Source organism: Botrytis sinoallii (genome assembly GCF_014898435.1).
Source record: "Botrytis sinoallii strain Bc 23 chromosome Unknown BSIN_005, whole genome shotgun sequence".
Taxonomy (NCBI): domain Eukaryota; kingdom Fungi; phylum Ascomycota; class Leotiomycetes; order Helotiales; family Sclerotiniaceae; genus Botrytis; species Botrytis sinoallii.
This window is the reverse complement of record NW_024066032.1, coordinates 2,566,904-2,586,833: the sequence shown is the minus strand read 5'-3', so window position 1 is coordinate 2,586,833 and position 19,930 is coordinate 2,566,904. Positions and strand designations below refer to the sequence as shown.

The following is a 19,930-nucleotide window of genomic DNA, read 5'->3' as shown; positions in this document are numbered from 1 at the left end:
TAATGGAAATGGCATACACAATGTGTTACAACTTCTATGTACTCGCTGAGATGACATCGATGGGCAATGCTCAATTTTGACTAGAATTTGAATTGTTGCAAGACTACCTCCTCCATCCCCGTGGCCAAGCGAGAATCTTAGTGATGAACTCTTCAGATATGGAGACCTGATGATGGCACAAGTCTTAAGCTCTGAATCACTAGGTAGAGATTTTTGACACACTGATATACTTGATACACTTGACCTTGACGTCTTATTTTTAAGACGAGAGCCTCTGCATCTTTTGTCAAGGGCTCGTCTCCAATATCAGTTTTCGATTCTAATCTTTTAAGGACCTCTTATAGGTAATCAGGTGGGCGAGTTACAATTTCACAGAAGTCTATCTCTCTATATCTACGAGTCACGCAAGCCCTCAACGCCTAGCTCAATCTCACAATCACATTATCAACAATTCAAACCTTTTCCACCTGTACGACTCGTCTATCTCTCCCAACCACCAATCGCAACTGTCTCCCCTCCCAATCCTCCCCCAGTTTCCCGCCTCTGAATATCCCCCGTCGCACTCCGTCGAGGTATAATTCATACGCGGGATAATACCCATCGACGAAGATTTTTACCTGTTCCTCGCTCATTCCCGTTCCTTTTTCGCGGCGCAAGACGGCTTCTTGTTCCTCTCGCCAGGAATACACGTATTGGGTGTCGAGTGCGTCGATGTGGATGAAGATATCGAAGGTGTCGGTTAGGACGTCGTAGTCTTTTAATTTTTGGTTGATGAAGAGGAGGAGGAGAGGGGGGTGATCGCGCAGGGTGGTGGGGTTTTGAGGGGAGGAGGGGAGAGAGAGACTGTTTTTGTGCAGGAGGGAGATGCTGGTTGGTGGGAGGGAGCGGAAGCCCACGCACCAGCCTTCGAAGAGGATGATTTGGATGGGTCGTTGGTTTTGGGATGAGTCGTTTACGGTGCGGGTGGATGGGGAGCGGTCTCCGAGTCCGGAGTGGAGGGATTTGTCGTATGAGGGGATGGGGGTGGGGGTGGGAGGGGATTGGAGGAGAGAGCTGAAGAGGCTGCGGGCGAGGGGGATGTCGTGGGTTCCTGGGAGGGTGGAGGTGGTTAGCTGGGTGGTTTGGTTTGTGGGTGTGTGTGGTTGGGGATTAAGAATTGGGGGGGGGGAGAGGAGAGGATAGAGGAGATATAGTAGAGTGAATGGATGATATAGAGTAAGTTGTATATATATAACAGAAAAAGTAAGTAAATAAATAAATAAATACCCGGTTCCCCTCTAAACTGCACCAATTTATTCCCTTCATTTTCCCTCGCCAACTTTTCCTGATCCGTGCGAGTTAAATACAAATCATCGATACTCAACACGAGCGTCTCGAGCCCATGATCTCGAGTGAGGATTTCGTAGAGAGTATTCACGAGGGTGGTTTTTCCGGCGCCTTGGATTCCGTTGAGACCGATGATGAAGGGACGCGTGGGATGGGTTTTTTGGTGCAGCGATAGATAGTGGAGAATGAAGGGGAGGATGTGAGGGGTTTTATCGTCGATTATGGGAGGGGTGGGGAGGGGGGAGGAAGAGGAGGAGGAGGAGGAGGTCATGGTGAGTGTGTGGTTGTGGAGGGAGGGGGATTATTGAGGGTGGGAAGGTTTTAAGAGGGGGGTATTGTGGTTTGAGTACGACGTAATCTTGCGTGGGGTGTTACCTTAGTGTGGGGAAGATAAGGTGTGAAAAGTAAGGAATATTATTCAGGGCATTGAAACTTTCTGAACTTGATATAATCGAGAATCGGAAGGAGAAATAAAAGATCTGCGTTGATATATCGCTAGAAATAAAGCTGTAGGGAGTGTTACAAACAGTATATTAATTGTGATTACTTTAATATCATATAATTATCATATAAATAAAAGAAAAGATTCTTTAAAAAGTAAGATAATAACCTAATCAGAACATCAATCTAATGATTAGATTCTGAAATTAATTCAGACTTCAAAATGGTACTCGAGTAGTTAGAAGATATTCACAATTATCTTCCGACTATTATATATCTAGTAATTAAGAATATTTCATAATCTTAAAACTTAAATCTTATCGACTTGAGGAATATACAGACTGAGAAATTTGATATAAATAGAATATCAAAATTACTTCTAAATGATTAAAAAAAAGAAAAATTTGTTTGAGAAATGTAAAGTAAGATCTTATATTTATATTATATAGGAGAGAAAATATTTATCTTATGAGATACTCTACAAAATTAAAATTGTAAATGTAGAGCTTCAAGTGTAATAAGTATAGATAATATACTCATTCTTCAGATTCCTATTGATTAGAAAGAATTTAACTATCTCAAAAGAGGAGATGATCAAACTTTTCCTGGTCATTAATGGTTAACATGCTTTCAAGGGGGAATTAGAAAGTTAGTATTAGGCGAGTCAGGATAAACGAGGGGTTGGTACATACCTACTGAGAAGGAGTAGGAGAAGTGAAATTTAGTACACACTTAAAAGAATAGGAGAAAGAAAAGTTAGTACACACTGAAGATAACTCGATCAAACTTATTCAACACTTTTTGCTACTTCGTGAAAATGATCTAGTTCTAATCCTATAGACTCATATTTCGAAAAGATAACTAAATGATATAATAATAATAGTTGTGATTAAAAAGTCCTGCCCCCACCCTTTTAATGAAAATTGATGTCCCTACCCCCATTACCTCTGAATATAATAGATGTGACAATCAATCCAAACCCTCTCTCCCTAAATTGTCCTCCATGCCCATGCTAATGTACCTGTTAAAGGACGATATCGAGTTTACTCGTTTTCGATACATCGAACTCCCATCTACCCGATCAGACCAACTATCGATAAATCCAGATATTGTTTGTGGAGGGAGGTTTCGGTCCTCCAATTAACGTTCCGCAAACTTCATTCTTTGAGCCACGAATGCTCGTAATCTCTCGACTTCTTCCTTTCCCTCCTCCATTTCCAATATAAATCCATGATCTCTGCATCAATGAGCATGAGTTTGATCATCGCACCATGTGATCTTCGATCTAACCTTCGTAATTCTTGGATACCACTCCCTTTATCCGCGATTTGTCGTTTCAAATGTTGTCTAATAACCCATTCATTATGATTCGACTCCACGACACTTCCAGGACAGCGTCTCAACTTCTCGGTAAGAACTGAGAGTTCCCCGATCATTGCACTCCTCTTGATGTTATAAACATTGGTGAAGACACGTGCTGTCTGGTTTAAGATATCCGTCGGATTGGCCGTGTCGATTTGTCTGTTGGTGAAGGTGGAGGGTACGATTCTAATCTATGAAATCCTGCCTTAAATTATAGAAAAAAACAGAGGTCACTTGGAACATAACTTCTTCTCAAGCCGAATGAATGCTCCTCTTAACAGGAGTAAAAAATTCTGCTTTGTTGATTCATTTCCTCTTTCTGTACATCGCGGTCTTGTTTGAAGAAAGTCAGATAGTTGCATGTGTGTTTCAATATCAGAACTCACCTTCGCAGCTCTCTCAGTAATTTTTCCTAGCTTCAAATAGAGCTAATATCATGGAGTAGAACATTGGAAATAACGTAAAATGAAGATTTTTACGTTTGATAAGTGCAAGAACGGTTGCGACTAAGAGATGAAAAAATTGCGCCAGGTAAAATTGTTGTTCGAGGTCAAAATTTTGGAATCCAAGAGGGCAAGAGAATGATTGAAAGTGAATTCAATTAGTATACTAGACTACCTAGTATTATAAAATACTTTCATTCTTGAAACACTCCCCACCCTGCTTGATCATCCTCTCCAAAAAAACTTACAAATTCAATCAGAAACAGCCGCTATTTCCCTTTTGAATAAAAATGATGTTATTGCACAGTGCACTGGTGGCATTTATGCCAATTTTGGGTGTGGACGACGTGCACATAAATTGGAACGGACGTGGAGATGTAATCGATTGTTTGATCAAGGAAGGACTTCAGTATTTCGGCGGAGAAACGAAGAAATTTTGGCTTACCAGCCCACGTCGATAACCAGCATCAGTGTTTCGATTCCATGTAGAAAAATGGCCCTGATTGTTTCAACTTCAAATCAACAATCAGCTCTTATTATTCCAATTCCAAATAGACAATAAATCCTCATTGTTTGCGTTCCGAGGAGACAACCAGCCCTTGCTTACTAGAAATGTTGTTCAATATACTTGAACTTTCCGAACTCGACACAACCATGAGACCAGAGAAAGAAATCAAAGACCTGCTTCGGCATATTGCCAGAAGTCTGGAGCAGATCCCAGAACCCATTGAAAATCAAGGCAATACTGAAAATACAGAGAACGTCGGAAGAAAGACTGTTGGCAAATCAATTGCAACTGCTTTGGCGCCTGTGACTCCGTTCGAGAAGAATCGAATAACTCTAAAGAAAAGAACTCTTTAACAACTACGCTGATAAAGCATCAACTTTGGAGGAAGCATGTCGATAACTCGACATTCGAAACGGCGAAGTACCATGGATGGGGGGGGGAGCTTAGCCCAAACACAACTCTAAAGTTTTGGCAGCCATCCGGTGTATCTTGGATGGTAAATGAATCAGCAGAAATAGGAGGATGTATCCTTGGAGACGATATGGGTCTTGGAAAGACTTCGCAGGCATTGAGACTCATATTTCACTTGAAGAATGAGAGGAAGAAGGGCAATGGTAGTGTTGGGCAACCAAAGCCTAGCCTGATGGTTGGTCCAATTGCAATTTTGAATGTTTGGAATAGAGTTGTGAAAAACTCTTTGCCCGAAAAATATCAAGTGCATTTGTACTGTACGGAAGAGAAAATTCCTAACTCGTGCAGGGAAAGTCTCAAGAGCTTTAAATACTCCGAGTATTATATTTTCTTTGGTCGACTTCGATTGGTTAGGAGCAAAGTATAAAGGTCTGAACAAACCCAGGTCTTCAAGAAGTGTTCGATACCGTTATCATCGATGAGGCGCATACTACCAAGGACGAGAGTACCGGAAGTATGAGGTTCTCAGAAGATTGGCACCCCGCAGCCTTGTATTGTTGACCGGTACACCCGTAATGAATCGAGATATTGACATTGTGGTCATGCTATCGCTCTTCCGGCCGGATAGCTTGTGGGAAGATTTGCAATGCGACAGAAAGACGAATTCATTTCACCTCGAGGATAACCACCGTCATGCTGTCCTAAGAGCGACCAGTTTCGCTGACCACCGATATCCAAACACGCTTCCTAAGCAAAGACCATGTGAAAGGAGGGGATTGGCCGGGGAAAATCTATGATATAGTCCCCCTTAAGTGGGCTTTCCGGTACAACCATGAATGGAGTCTCAATCGGTTCTGCGATTCCACTGTTGTTTTACTAATCTTCCCAGTCAGTTCAGTTTCATTCATCAGGTGATTTCTAGATAAGTGCTTACTAATAATGTAATATTGACTTGTAGTTGGGAACAGGAAGATTCGCATGTGAAAATAAAAAAATAAAGGTCCATCATCACACCGCGTGCAGCTGCCGTTGAATACCCCAGAAATGTGGAGTCATGGGAACAGAGCTTCGAGCATAAGCGTGTACCGAGAGATCCAGCGGAAACCGAGGATACAAAAGGTCCCTTCATTTTCAAAATTCTATACTAAATTCGAACATCAATAATTTCAACTATGAATTGAACTAGAAGATCAAAAGCTCTATAATCTATAGATGTGTCACTTTTTACCCATCTTGACATATGGTTCTGGTTTAATTTTAATTTTCAAAAAATAGTGATTTTCACAGATTTTCGGTTCTTGCGCGGTTTGGTGTTTTTGGAGTTGCCGAGGTTATTTTTGGAGGTATGAGATTCAAATAAAGCGACCAAGCCATCTTCTATTGTGCTCAAACATCAATTGCATTTAACATCCCCATTCTCAACTGTTTTCTTCTTCATCTTGTTATCAGTATTATCAGTATTATCAGTCTTCTCATCGTTCTTATCTATCTATTTCGTCAGTTCTTCTAATAAACAATCGAACAATTAAGGATCACAGATAACATACAAGCAACCATGTCAGAGCTACGCTATGATGGCCAAGTTGTTGTTGTGACGGGAGCTGGCGGTGGATTGGGAAAGGCATATGCCCTTTTCTTTGGTTCAAGAGGTGCAAGTGTAGTTGTGAATGATCTTGGAGGATCGTTCAAGGGCGAGGGCAACTCTACAAAGGTATGTGTTTCTTCCAAATATCAAATAGCCATCTTACATTCCTGAACATAACTAACATCATCACCAGGCCGCAGATGTTGTAGTCAACGAAATCATAGCCGCAGGAGGAAAGGCAGTAGCCAATTACGACAGTGTTACAGAGGGCGAAAAGATTATCGAAACTGCCATTAAAACTTATGGCCGAATTGATGTCTTACTCAACAATGCCGGCATCCTTCGCGATATTTCATTCAAGAATATGCAAGATAAAGATTGGGATTTGATCATCGACGTTCATGTAAAGGGATCATATAAATGCGCGAGAGCAGCATGGCCACATTTCAGAAAACAAAAGTATGGAAGAGTGATCAATACTGCAAGTGCGGCGGGTTTGTTTGGAAGCTTCGGTCAAACGAATTACTCAGCAGCTAAATTAGCTATGGTCGGATTTACGGAAACTTTGGCAAAGGAAGGTGCAAAGTATAACATTCATGCTAATGTTATTGCTCCTATTGGTACGTTTATTATTATTACTCCCAAGATTTTAGTTGGTATCTAATCTAATGAATAATAGCTGCTAGTCGTATGACTGAAACTGTCATGCCTCCCGAGATCCTCGATAACTTAAAGCCGGATTGGGTGGTTCCTCTCGTGGCTGTTTTGGTACACAAGGACGCTCAAGAGAATGGTTCAATTTTCGAAGTTGGTGGTGGACATGTTGCTAAACTTCGATGGGAACGCTCAAGCGGTTTATTGCTCAAGGCAGATGATTCATATACCCCAGGAGCCATCCTGAAAAAATGGGATCAAGTCAGTAACTTTAAGGATGCTGAACATCCTTCTGGTCCTGCGGATTTCATGGGTCTTCTTGAGAAATCAATGAAGATGGGTCCAAATGAGCAAGGAGAGACTCTTGATTTCAAGGGCAAGGTCGCTTTAGTTACTGGTGGAGGTGCTGGGTAAGTGTTCAAATTATTATTTTTCCAAGAGATTAAGCTAATTTCGTTAGTATTGGTCGATGCTACTGCTTAGCGTTCGCCAAGTATGGTGCCTCAGTTGTTGTAAATGATTTGATGAACCCAGATGATGTTGTTCAAGAAATCCAAAAGCTTGGTGGAAAAGCTGTCGGTGTCAAGGCATCTGCTGAGGATGGAGATGCTGTCGTTAAAGCTGCAATTGATGCCTTTGGACGCATTGATATCATTATCAACAATGCTGGTATTCTCCGTGACAAAGCTTTCACCAATATGGATGACAAGATGTGGGATCAAGTTATCGCTGTTCATCTCAGAGGTACATACAAAGTTACCAAGGCTGCATGGCCATACTTCTTGAAACAAAAGTATGGTCGTGTAGTAAATACCACATCTACCAGTGGTATCTATGGTAACTTCGGACAATCCAATTATGCTGCTGCTGTAAGTCTAATATCTTGATTTGTGAGACATTTGCTGACCCTAAAAAAGAAATGTGGTATTCTCGGGTTCTCTCGTGCCCTCGCTCGTGAAGGTGCCAAATACAATATCTACGTTAACACAATTGCACCAAATGCTGGTACCGCAATGACCAGAACCATCATGCCAGAAGAGATGGTTCAAGCATTCAAACCAGACTACATAGCGCCACTAGTTGTCGCACTTTGCAGCGATAAAGTTCCAAAACCACCAACTGGAGGTCTTTTCGAAGTTGGTAGTGGATGGGTTGGACGAACAAGATGGCAACGAACTGGTGGACACGGTTTCCCAGTCGATGTCAAGCTTACCCCTGAAGAAGTTTTGAAGAACTGGGAGAAAATTATCAACTTTGATGATGGACGATCGGATAACCCTGAGGATAGTCAAGATGGGTTGAAGAGTATTATGGCAAACATGCAAAATAAGAAGGGTGCGAGCAAGGTATGAACCTTCTCCGCATGTTTAGAATGAGCATTATGTATATTATAGTCAATCAAAGATATTTGTTAACATACTCTTCTGTTACAGAAAACCGAGAAAAAGGTTAAAGTGAATCAAGAAATCCTTGATAAAATTGCCGCAGCCAAGAAAGCCGAAGCAAGTGGAAGTGAGTTTACTTTCGAGGAGCGGGATGTAATGCTATACAACCTTGGAGTTGGTGCAAAGAAATCTGAATTGTCTCTTGTTTTGTAAGCTTCCATATTCTTTGATTTTGAACTCGACTAATTGCAGTATAGCGAGGGTGATGAAAATTTCCAACCTCTCCCAACTTTCGGTGTCATCCCACCATTCAATGCTGAAGCCCCCTTTTCTTTTGACGATATTGTACCCAATTTCTCTCCTATGATGCTTCTTCACGGCGAACAATATCTCGAAATTGCTTCCTACCCCATTCCTACTTCCGGTACTCTCATTTCGTCACCAAAACTTCTCGAGGTAGTTGATAAAGGTAGTGCCGCCGTAGTTAAAGTAGGAACCACCACGACAGAAAAAGAAACCGGAAAGAAAGTATTCTATAACGAACAAACAGTTTTCTTGCGAGGCAGTGGAGGATTTGGAGGCGAGAGAAAAGGAGCGGATAGAGGAAATAGTACAAGGGCGAATAAAGTCCCCGAAAGAAGCCCGGATGTGGTGGTTGAGGAAAAAACGACGGAGGAACAGGCTGTGATTTATAGATTGAGTGGTGATGTGAGTTTTTGATTGCTTGATAAGAGAACACTTGCTAATGGGAATAGTATAATCCTCTTCATGTTGATCCGGCTTTCGCGGCGGTGGGAGGTTTCAAAGCGCCTATTCTTCATGGGCTTTGTTTTATGGGGATTGCGGGGAAAGCAGTTTATCAAAAGTAGGGATTCTGTTTCTTCTTTATTACTCCTCCTTTCATCTCATCCTCCTTCCTCTCAATCATCTCCCTCCTTTTGTTTTCACTCCAATATCCTTCCTTCCCTTGCTAATATAAATGAATAGATTCGGTCCCTACAAAAACATCAAAGTTCGCTTCGCAGGCACGGTCATCCCAGGTCAAACATTGATCACGGAAATGTGGAAGGAGGGCGGTAATAGAGTGGTTTTCCAGACGAAGGTTAAGGAGACGGGGAAGTTGTGTATTGGTGGTGCGGGGGTGGAGTTGGTGGGGGAGGGGAAGGAGAAGTTGTAGACGGAGGGGTGGTAATGCATTCAAGGGCTTGTTTGATTATTTGATTTGGGATTGTGTTGAATCAGTATACCTGTAATGTTACATGTTATATGCTATGTTACATATCATGAGTGAAATGAGATGTGATGTAAATGTGTCATTTAGTGAAGACTGATTATCCTGGACCTGAATGTTACAGAACGTATGCATGATGTGGATGATGGATAGTTGATGTATTTCTAATAACATAGAATTGTTCAGGTATTTAGATATTGATATCGAAGAGCTTGAGAAGTTAAGATGGGTAGAAGGGGAATTTGAGAATGGTGGACTTTGTTTTGAGATTTTGGGGGGGGGGGGGGGGGGGGGGGGGGGGGGGGAGGGGGCGCTGAGTGATTTTCTATGTGGGTGGATAGATGAATGAATGAATGAATGAATGGAGGGGGGGGGGATCTTTAGGTAGGTTGTGAGAAATGAGGGAGTGAGAGAGAAACTAAAAAGTAAGATAATAAGATAGCGAAGTAGTGAATTCGTGAAGCAATACGCTAATAAGGGATTAAATACCTGAGTAAAGGTTAAGAGATTAAAAGAGTAAAAAGATGAGGGAGTAAAGAAGTAAGGCTGTGAGATTAGGTAGTCCAGGTGAGTTCAGATGTTGAAGATGAATAGATTAATAAGTGAACATAATTTGTTCAATGAATAGTAAATATTTTGTCGCATTTTTTTTGGGTTTTGTAGGAGGTTGAGAGTGGAGTGAGGGGAGGGGAGATAGGATCGAGGGAATGGGAAGGGATGTGAGGAAGGGATGTGAGGAAGGGAGGAGAAAACTTGGGGTGAGGGAGTGCTTGTTGTATATACCTATGGGAAGTCGTTTGAGTGTTTTTGGGTATCCTTAAGTGGATTTTGTCTTGGACGAAGTTTGGAGATAGGAGAGGAGAGGGATGGGAGATGTATTTGTGATTGCTCGATGGATCGTCGTGATATAGATGTGAATTTTGAGATGTAGATTGTGAGATGGGAGATGAGAGATATGAAGGGGGAATATGAATGGGAGATGAACTTGAGGTTTGAGACCTTGAGACTTGGAAGCCAAGTAGGTATGCATAATGTGGTAGATGCTTGAGGGATGGGGATAGTTGGAATGAAGTATTTTGTATCATTTTGGGGCTGAGTTTGTGTTTGACTGTAGGAAGAAGGGAAGGAGAAAAGATGGAGATAAGATAGTAATTTTGGATGTGCATGTGCTGGTTGATGGGTAATTGGAATACGTGTGTGAGCTGGTAGATTGGAGTGTGTTGAGAGAACATATTTGAGAAGATATATTTGAGAGGACATACTTGGAAATCTCACACTTGGGGGTGTATAAAACAAAATTTGAAGAGCTCATCAACTCACAAAACCTCTCTCGTCACTTTTTCTTCCCCTTCCCCTTCTCACTTTTCCTCTTCCTACCGCAAACCACCCGCGCATTGGCTTACCGCGGCAACCAAGCTACCTTGTTCTTTGTTGTCATTCTAGCTGTCCAGTGAGGCTGTCCCAACACGGTATCCCAAAGACATTGAAAAGGTCTGATTGAACCGAGAACACAGAATTGTCCTTATCTTTGTGAGTAATCCAGAATGGGTCCGGCGAGGCCGACCATGTTACCCTGTATATTCTAGATAGGGATGGCGACGAAATGTTCAATCAAGACCTAGAAAATACGGAAATGTTTGGAATGGCTCTCGTTGCATGCGATCCATGCGCTTATCGTGTCTGTCAGTCCCTTGAATCGTATATGTGTTACATATAGAATCATAATGAAATATTCTGTGGGTAGATTGAAATGATAATTATTAAATGCAAAGTACCTTGGCTCGCATCATGCAAGACAAGCTCCAAATCAATGTGGATATGCATCATCAGTTTGAATGCAGCAGCATCTGAGTAGGATGCGAAGTTCGATATTGAAGTCCGGGCGCTTGCCTGCATGCACTTGAGCTCTCTTCTCTAGCATCGTTGACCTATATCTTTGAGACATGACACTAGCTGGTTCGGAGTTTCCAGGTAATCCCCAACTTCATGATAGCAACCGAAGAGCGAAATGAATAAATGATTGGATACAAACATCCGGATATCGGCAAACTCATGAGGCTGAAGCTATTTCATGAGCTTCAAGTGGAGTGATAGAGGCTGTGTCAGACGGTGAGAGATTATCCGAAATAAAGGGGAGATGCGTTGTATTGACCTCTATGATAACTGAGGTTCAAATGCTAGAAAGACGTCACAATGCAGATCAATCCTAGTAGCCACCAACAATAATGTTTCCCATCCCAGGTACCCAAGAAACAGGTTGATGGAGTACGTTGCATTGATACGTCTTAATTGAGACAAAATTGATCATAGAAGTGCTTCGGGTGCAAATCGTTCGCATGGGTATTGCCCATTTCAGAATACTGCATCTTCACCGTTTCTTCAACTTTCTTTTGCGACGTTGTTTTAATGTTGAAAATATACCGGCTGCTATGCCTTACAAGGCTTGGCAAGGATGGATGGGTTGCAACAATCAATCATATCAAAAAATCTATGACCAACTGTCGATTCTGCGTTCACTTGCTGGTGTGATGAAATGATTGTAGATCATTCCCCTCAAGGTAATCTCCGAAGCGACGTTTACAGTGTGGCGAAGTTCTTGACTCGATAACCTTGGAAGCTGACTGCATTGTAACAGTTATCTAACCAATCACCATGAGAAGCAACGCACACTCATAACAGATAATTTCTCGAATCATCACCCTGCAATATATGTAAATTCTCAAATTGTGTCGCGTGAAAAGAGTTTCTGAAGGCGGTCAAGCCCAATTTCGCCCTTTTCTCTACTTATCACACTAGGTAGGTACCATACGTTTGTGGCAAATTAGCCTAGATAAGCATCATGCCTTTTGATTAAATCTAGCTCTTCTTTAAGCACCTCATGAAAATCGTTTCAAACACGGTATGTCGATCAATCACATGCGCAAGCAATCTGACATGCAGCAAATAGTGAGATCACGCATGGAACAATATAAAAAAGCAAGATCTCTTACCGCTACTTCTGTCACCATCCCGTTGGAGATTTCTTCTTCAAAGCCTTGTCTTCTTGTATAGCCATAGACCCGAGGACTTGGGACGCTATCTCTCTATCCTTGCTCGATATGATTTAAAATCTGTCAACGTGTTCGATAGTCACCGGTTGAGTGCAGATTCTTTGCTAGGAGGCAAATGCGGTTTGTGATCTTCTGGATAGCTGTCGCATCATTCAATGGGACGGGAAGACTCTGTCGTCTCTACGCAAACGCCCTCGAAAAGAAATGAGCAATTATGCCTCATGCGTCGGACAGAATAGCCTCCTCTTCTTCTGGCATCCTAGAGTGATTTCAACCCATATACCGCTTTTTGTGTCACCAGATTTGCATCCGCTGAGGCTCATCAGAGCAACTCAAATTGATTTTCATGAAGTATTCATCGTGCAACGAAATGGCAAGGTTATGAAATCTTACTTGCTAGTCTAGTCGGTGCGAGTCTAACATACGTTCGTCCTGCACTACGATGGAACATATTGAGGCACTGACTCGCTGAACTTCATTTATAAAATAACCACTAGCAGCACTAAACTGAATTCTCTTTTTGAAGCAGGTGTCACAGTTGCGAGACTTCTGCCCTCACGAAGCTTACTTATACCGTATCTCATCTAGTTGTTCATGATTATCTTCATGCTCGAGACTAGATGAGGCAAGACCTGAAGAAATATGCAAAGCATTGCTGCTGATATGAACTCAAATACAAGTATCAAGCAGGTTACCATGCGCGCAGATTGTGAAATTGTGATCCTATATTGGGGCAAAAGGCCCCTCTGAAGTCACACTCGTGCAAAATTATGAAATCCTATAGGAGACACTATGTGCAAGCCCATCGTAAATTGGGAGACTACAACTCAGAAAATCAAACAGGAACAAGCGTTGTAAACGTGAAGTCAACATATTTGCTGACCAGGGTGCGCAATTGAGGTTGTGATTATCATTATGAGATAGTTTGATGCCAAGAAAAGAATATATTGTGACTTAAACAATCTCCCCCGTTTGAGATGAAAATAGAAATTCAATAGAGACACGGATTTCAATGTTAAGAAATCAAAAGTGTGGGAGGAGGGAAAGTCGGTCTGCTTCTTCTACTGGAATCCACGAGACGGACGTTCATTGGCGCTACGTTGTAGTCACATGAACACGCGAGCCCTTTATGTTAGCAAATCGCACGAGTAGCTGCCAAAGTGCAATGGCCAGCTTCGAAGACGTGCGCGGCACTAAATTTTTACCAAGCGCCCCTTTTAAATTTCGTGTTTCGAGTTCAAGATAATATGGTTGACGCCCTGTTTTGTGAAAATTGCCTCGCGAAGTCGCGTGAAAGATCCTACACATTCTTCGAGGTATCCCGAGCCGATTATGCCGAGACGCCGAGACGGAATCGTACATAATCAAGAAAGAGGTCGCAGGGATCGACACATGTTTGAATTGGCCAAGTAGGCCGTGAGCTTTTTGATCGACCTAAAATCTTCCAACTCAAAGGCGTGCAATCATGCTGGGGCGCAAGCCAATGTAGTACTCGGCAATCTTGAACACGGCGTATACGGTACTGTTAAACAACAGGCCCACCAACCGAAAGATCTTGAATGGTCTCACAGCTGCGGGGATGGAAGTTCCTCCCGGGTGTCATCAAATCAGCAACCGCTCTTGACGTGTCTGGAGATTGCAGGACCTACGCGGTGAAAGTTAACACACTCTAATCTCAATCGATCTTGTGATACTCTCGCGGCGTTCATGCTTTCCGCAGATCGTTTTTTGTTGATCGGGATTTTTGTAAGAATATGTTCCGACTTGTATTAGTACTTGTTAAATGCGCAACATGGATGTCTCTGTTCCTGACTGCATCTGAATTAGATACTATCATGTAGCACACATCACACAACGCTTCAGACTCGATGGACATTTGGCCACACCCTTTCATTGCATTTTTTCTTCTGTTCGAGCCTATTGTATCACAGAACAGACCTCCGGGCGTCAATCATACTCAGTTAGTCGTGAATATGTGCTAGCTCAACAGGGCGTCTGCATTCAAAGCAATAACGCATCTACTTCTCCGCTTGATGAAATAATCTCCAGAATTGTTATCGTTGTGTAGAAATTTGGCGGGTTGCCTAGAAACAAGTAACGAAGCGTTCCTGTCAGACATCAGGGAACCAACCGGAATGATACAGTATAGCTTACTGAGAGACTAGTAGTACAGGGACCAGCAAAGCCCCGACCGGCCTATTTCAGGGCGACAATAGGTACTCTACAGGGCTGTGAAATCTGATTGAGCCTTGTGCACTTCGATCTATTATTCTTTTTTTCTGGCGCTGCTCATTATCCTACAAATTCATTATGAAAATGGTGAAAGCAAGACGCATGGATAGGGATGATTAAACCCCGATGTCCAAAAGGCAAGGAACCATTGAGTTCGTGATCAACATAGTCGCATGCTCACTTTTCCTTAATATTCCTCGTTGATGTAAAATTTCGCTTTGATTAGATCCCAGTTACGTATTGTTATGTCTTGGTGGAATTGCCCTAAAGAAAGAAACAAGATAACTTGTTCCTAGAGTATTTTGTGCAAGTATCAGAAAACTTCCTATGAGCCTGGGTATAATGTCCGGAGCGCAAAGTTTGCCTTTCCAAAACCAGAAACCGAATTTTTGGGACCATGTAGAAAAGAGCCATCAGGATAACATTTCATCAGACCAAGAATTGTACAGATCCTTGGTTCTCCTCTGGTCACCGCATCGATACCGCAGCATAGATCAATGTATAAACAATACTCGTAATTTAGAGAACATAGCCAACTCTCTCAATCTGGTCATTCTTACTAGTGCTCGCCTGTGTTTGTAATTGCTTACGGTTTCATACTTGCGCATTGGAGCCAGCGCATACACTATCTTCGCCCAATTAATGTGTATAATCTGCGAAACCTGATTGGATTGTCGATTTTCTGTTTTGGACCATAATCTTATACTGTCGAAAGTAGCAAATTTTCATTGTGGTTGAACACTCCACCAGATAATGTTTGTGGTAAACCTGCCGCTTGCATTAATGAGCGTTAGGAATGTTGTATCACTACACTAACGGGATGAACCACGCGTAGTAACTGGAAATTTCACACAAAATTCAATTGATGATGTGAGCCAAAGCAAGGTACCGGTACTAGTTATCTGATTCTTTTGGATCTAAGAGAAACATTCTTTGACGCATTAATCTAAATTTTTCTCGGTCGATCAGCGCTGCCCTCCATACTCTATTAGGGAAAATCAGGAACGAGATTAAAAAAACAACTTCAAGATTGGAATTTTGGTGGGGTGCTAATCACTAATGATGCATCGAACAATAAGCTTGCCAGTGTTTGCCGAAAGATGATACTGTAGTATATAAAAATCATCACAATTCTCACGGCTCTTTGATTTTATTCCCTTTGTTCGCTTTGGGTCAGATTTACAGGACCAAGGATCTAACGAACCAGGGTGCGGCGCAGCGATGCAGCTCAAAGAAGACTCATCACTAGCAACCAAGGAGGATTTTAAGCATTTGTACTGCTGTGCCGGACCTTCAGGTAGGGATTGTTCGCAAACTAAACCCAGTTTCTGTGAATAATTACCGCCGCTAGCGCTTGTTTTATGAAACAAAATTAATCTATCTCTAGAGAAGAAGGCTGGAATTGACAACGCATCCGATGACCAAGATTATTCGTACATTTCATTTCATCATTGTTAGATGTTTGTGAAAATAGCAGAATCCCCCATTTATCCACCTCAGGGATTAAAATGCCTTGTGAAAAGGCCTAGGAAAAGAATATAATGAATATCGGTAGACAGACTCGGGAAGATGGATGATTGATGTGATAATTGAAAGCTAGTGAGATACTGAAAATTAACCAAGACCAAGAAAAGCGAAGATTCACAGGGTTGTAATTACAGTAGAAGATGGGCTGTATTTTGTTACACATGCACTGAAAAAAAAATGCTTGATAGCTAGTTGCGTGATTATCGAAGCAAGAAGGCTCGAAACAAACCAATCCAAACCCATCTTTTACATACATACATTGATATTCTCAAACTCGCAATCATATGAAGATCGGGATCCAGTATATTTCTATCGTCTCAATTGATCTACTAAATACGATGGTAATACATTCCTTTAACTTAAGCAAAATCGAGGAAATACTAGGAAATATAATCGCGTGTAGAGGAATGGTAGTCTTTTCGAAGCCGATCTAGGTTCTGGTCGTCAGTCAGGTAGATGCCGTTACGAAATTTCCCATCACTGGTTGACCATGTAAATGCGGTGTAGAGGTGATAACTATTTCTCTACGCCCTGCCACCCTTCTATTGTGGCGTTTGAAACTAGGTAGTGAGAGAAATAATGTTTACATTCACCTGGTTAGTTGCCGTGGCTTGCAGTTGAGTCCCTTAGATATTCGAGGTGTAAGGCGGCATGACGAGATAACTTACTCAAACTTTGAAAATTGGTTGCACTTCACGCCGAACACAATGGGTTGCAAGTGGTTTGCAAACCACATTAGATGCCTAAAATGCTGGATATATATCACTCTCCGCTCTTCACATATCACTCTCGGTCACAACGCAATCTTCTTTGCTCTTTCAGAGTCGAGTAGTCATATATATTTCTATCCTCATTACTTTCAATAGCACACACTTCGCTATCTGCTTCCTCCGGATCGAGATAATTTTCTATCCCATCTTTATCCCATTTTTATCACAGAGCATACTATATTTCATCTTTGCTCCCGTACATATCTGGTCACTATTAGCAGACATACCACATACACTTTCAACACTTTTCTGCATTTTAGCATCAATATTCTTTAGCAAACGATCCCTACCACTATATATACGTACTTAACTATAATCATCAACCCTTACAACAAACATCCATCATGGTCAAGCATTCAAGAAATCAAAGACAAACTGCTAGCAAGCCGAAGCAGAGGACAAAAGAGTATTGCTTTAATTCGAGCTCATGCGTGAAGTGTTACTGACACTCTCCAGGTCTGGTAGTGAGAGAACCTCTCATGAACCCACCGCGCATCTGGGCAGCAACGATGACCAGGGACAAGATGTTAATACTATCACGCATTCTGAAGCAAGACTCATATCTCACGAGCAGATCGATGAAGGGGTTCAAGAATTCGGCGCTGATTCCATGATGGTTGCCGACAGAAGCATCGAGGTTGAAGTCGCCTCCAGTCCTCATGAATGGGGTTCTAATGAGGCCAATCTTCATCTCGAAGCACCAGCGCAAGTACTTCAGGGACCAGTCGACGGTCCGTTATCTGCGAGTGATTTTAATAACGATCTTATCGAATTCCGTCATATAGGTGCTCATGTCCCTAATCCCACTCACTTCGACACCCGATTCACCAGGCACACTTTACCACAATGGTCATGGGAAGCTCCTGTCACTACCCCTCAGACCATTGCACTCTCTACATCATCATCATATAATGCTTCGACTGCGGCGATTGCTTACCAGAGTCCCTATGATTCCCCAGTCACGGAAGTTTATAGCCGCCCTACTGCTACCACTCTCGATACCCTTCCGGCGACAACTCAATACCAGCTGGAAAGATGGGTGTATGAGAATGACCATGATGAGGTGACGGTATGCTTCCTTCTCATCAGATTTCTGCGGACGACTAACTGCTCACCAGCCTACCGATCGAATGGAAGGATATAACTATAATGTCTAGACCAAGATATATCAGCAACTGAATACTCGTTATTGATGAAACGTAAGTGCACAGTATGCCTTACTCTTGTTATTATCTAACAGAGACTCAGAGTTAATGGATGGCGACTGGTCGTGCAAGAATCGCGAAGCGATGATAAAGCCGACCAATCGGAGGGGCTTTGTCGGAAACCTTTAAATACCGATGACGAGTTACATCAGTCCCAACCTCTCTATCTCGAATGTTATCTTCCTCGATGGCCGTACTACCGTTCGATTTCTCCTAGGTACTCAGAACAAGCACCATCAAAAGCCGGTACCGTATCGGAAAATGAGAACACTATTGCTTAGGTCGAACAAATTAGCAGCGTCTGCCAGGCGTGTATCATTTCTGAAGCGACTCGAAAATCCACCAAAAAAAGTGACAAGCTTTGATTGCACTGCATAAAACCCTATTACACGAAAAACATATTTTCTTTTTAGCCTCTCAATATCTAACTGTCAGTCTTGATATATTTCGAATAGCGTCGGAATACGACATGCCTGCTAGGATGTGGCGCCACGGTAACCATTCATTCCTGGACCATTTAAAGACACAGACTCCCTGACTCGCCTGAGAATATGATTTGATTCACCCACCTCGAAGATCAAACGATAGCCTTGTTATAGCAAAACGTGCTTGCACATCAGGATAGCTGGACCGAATATTTGAGGGATCCAGAAAGAGAAAGGAGTTCACCTGCTCATAATCACGCGCAAATCGCAAGTCCCCTGGTCCAGTCTGGTTTTACTTTTCGACAGCAAAGATTGTGTCTTTTGTATAGCATGGATAGTTTCAAAACACTCGAGACAACAAGCGTTATCTCTCGAATGTAAAACAGATACTCTAAGGGAAAAAAATTGTTTTGAGGGAACTTGACTGCTATGCGACAGGGGCATCTCATCGTTTTTGACCATGAGTCGTGTCGGCTTCTTTTGCTCAGCCCTTATTGCGTGCGATGTATTGCCAGATTTCTTCGATTTTCGTACGAGTAATGGATGCTCGGGACAAAAGTTTCTGCCAAAAAAATACCTCCATCGAGAGGTTATGTATAAGGCGCCATTCTCAACTGTAATTCCCTTACAGATAGATTTAACTCAGGTCGGGCTTGTGCGTTAAGAAAAAAAATTCATTTCCAAAATAGATTTGCAAGGTGGAGGAAAATGAGGAGACATCTTGGTTGGAGAAGTTTTCGAGAATTTTCTTCGGATTCGGCTGGTTCTTTCTTTTTGCGACTCATGATATACATTTCTCTTTTTATAGCCTATCTGTATTAGCGATTAACCCCCAAAATTATATATTTCTTTACCAAAGCTGAAAAAGTACCTAGTGCGAAGGTGATACAAGGTGCAACTCCACGGCTTGGTGATTCAAAACAATTCTCCTTCAGTTGGAAAAATGTCGTTCTCCGTCTTTTTGACTCGACATAACCGGTATAGCCAACGAACAAACATCAACGTTGCCGTCATATCGAATCTGTTCTGTAGTAAGTTCGTAAAACACTTGATGAATTTTCAAGAGTTTCCATACCAACTCACCAATCTCTGGCCCATCTATTCCACGTACGAGTATGATGTATCCTGGTATAAGGCTGGGTTATCTCCAATCTTAATTTAGGTTATCGGATCGAGATTCAACAGATGACGTAGTGTCAACCTTGTATGCAGCCCTACGGCACGAATCAACCTCATCCCAACAATTTCGATAAAATCTTCAACAAAATCTTCAACAAAATAATTGAGGGCTGTCAAGTCGAAATGAGGGTGCAGTAACCCGCGGAAGTTGAAGGGGACGGTGATTGATTGAGTGAGAAATGTTAAACAAACCCGA

General features: G+C 42.1%; 4 protein-coding genes across 4 annotated transcripts; 2 read left to right on the top strand and 2 right to left on the bottom strand.

Moving 5' to 3' along the window:
* Positions 1-452: 452 nt before the first annotated feature.
* Positions 453-1,597, bottom strand: EAF02_003822 (uncharacterized protein; the record flags this gene model as incomplete). The annotated part of the gene is made up of 2 exons (XM_038899870.1): positions 453-1,090; positions 1,267-1,597. 2 exons carry the CDS (start codon positions 1,595-1,597, stop codon positions 453-455), a joined length of 969 nt encoding a protein of 322 aa, XP_038760797.1.
* Positions 1,598-6,046: 4,449 nt separating this feature from the next.
* Positions 6,047-9,292, top strand: EAF02_003821 (uncharacterized protein; the record flags this gene model as incomplete). The annotated part of the gene is made up of 9 exons (XM_038899869.1): positions 6,047-6,202; positions 6,270-6,696; positions 6,756-7,140; positions 7,191-7,599; positions 7,648-8,076; positions 8,164-8,324; positions 8,373-8,823; positions 8,871-8,980; positions 9,103-9,292. The coding sequence occupies 9 exons, from the start codon at positions 6,047-6,049 to the stop codon at positions 9,290-9,292; spliced, it is 2,718 nt and encodes a 905-aa protein (XP_038760796.1).
* Positions 9,293-16,870: 7,578 nt separating this feature from the next.
* EAF02_003820 (uncharacterized protein) lies at positions 16,871-18,082 on the top strand (the record flags this gene model as incomplete). The annotated part of the gene is made up of 3 exons (XM_038899868.1): positions 16,871-17,331; positions 17,382-17,994; positions 18,044-18,082. Exons 1-3 carry the CDS (start codon positions 17,270-17,272, stop codon positions 18,080-18,082), a joined length of 714 nt encoding a protein of 237 aa, XP_038760795.1. The 5' UTR covers positions 16,871-17,269.
* A 284-nt stretch (positions 18,083-18,366) lies between these two features.
* EAF02_003819 (uncharacterized protein) lies at positions 18,367-18,632 on the bottom strand (the record flags this gene model as incomplete). Its single annotated transcript, XM_038899867.1, has 2 exons — positions 18,367-18,558; positions 18,597-18,632. The coding sequence occupies 2 exons, from the start codon at positions 18,630-18,632 to the stop codon at positions 18,367-18,369; spliced, it is 228 nt and encodes a 75-aa protein (XP_038760794.1).
* Positions 18,633-19,930: the final 1,298 nt, after the last annotated feature.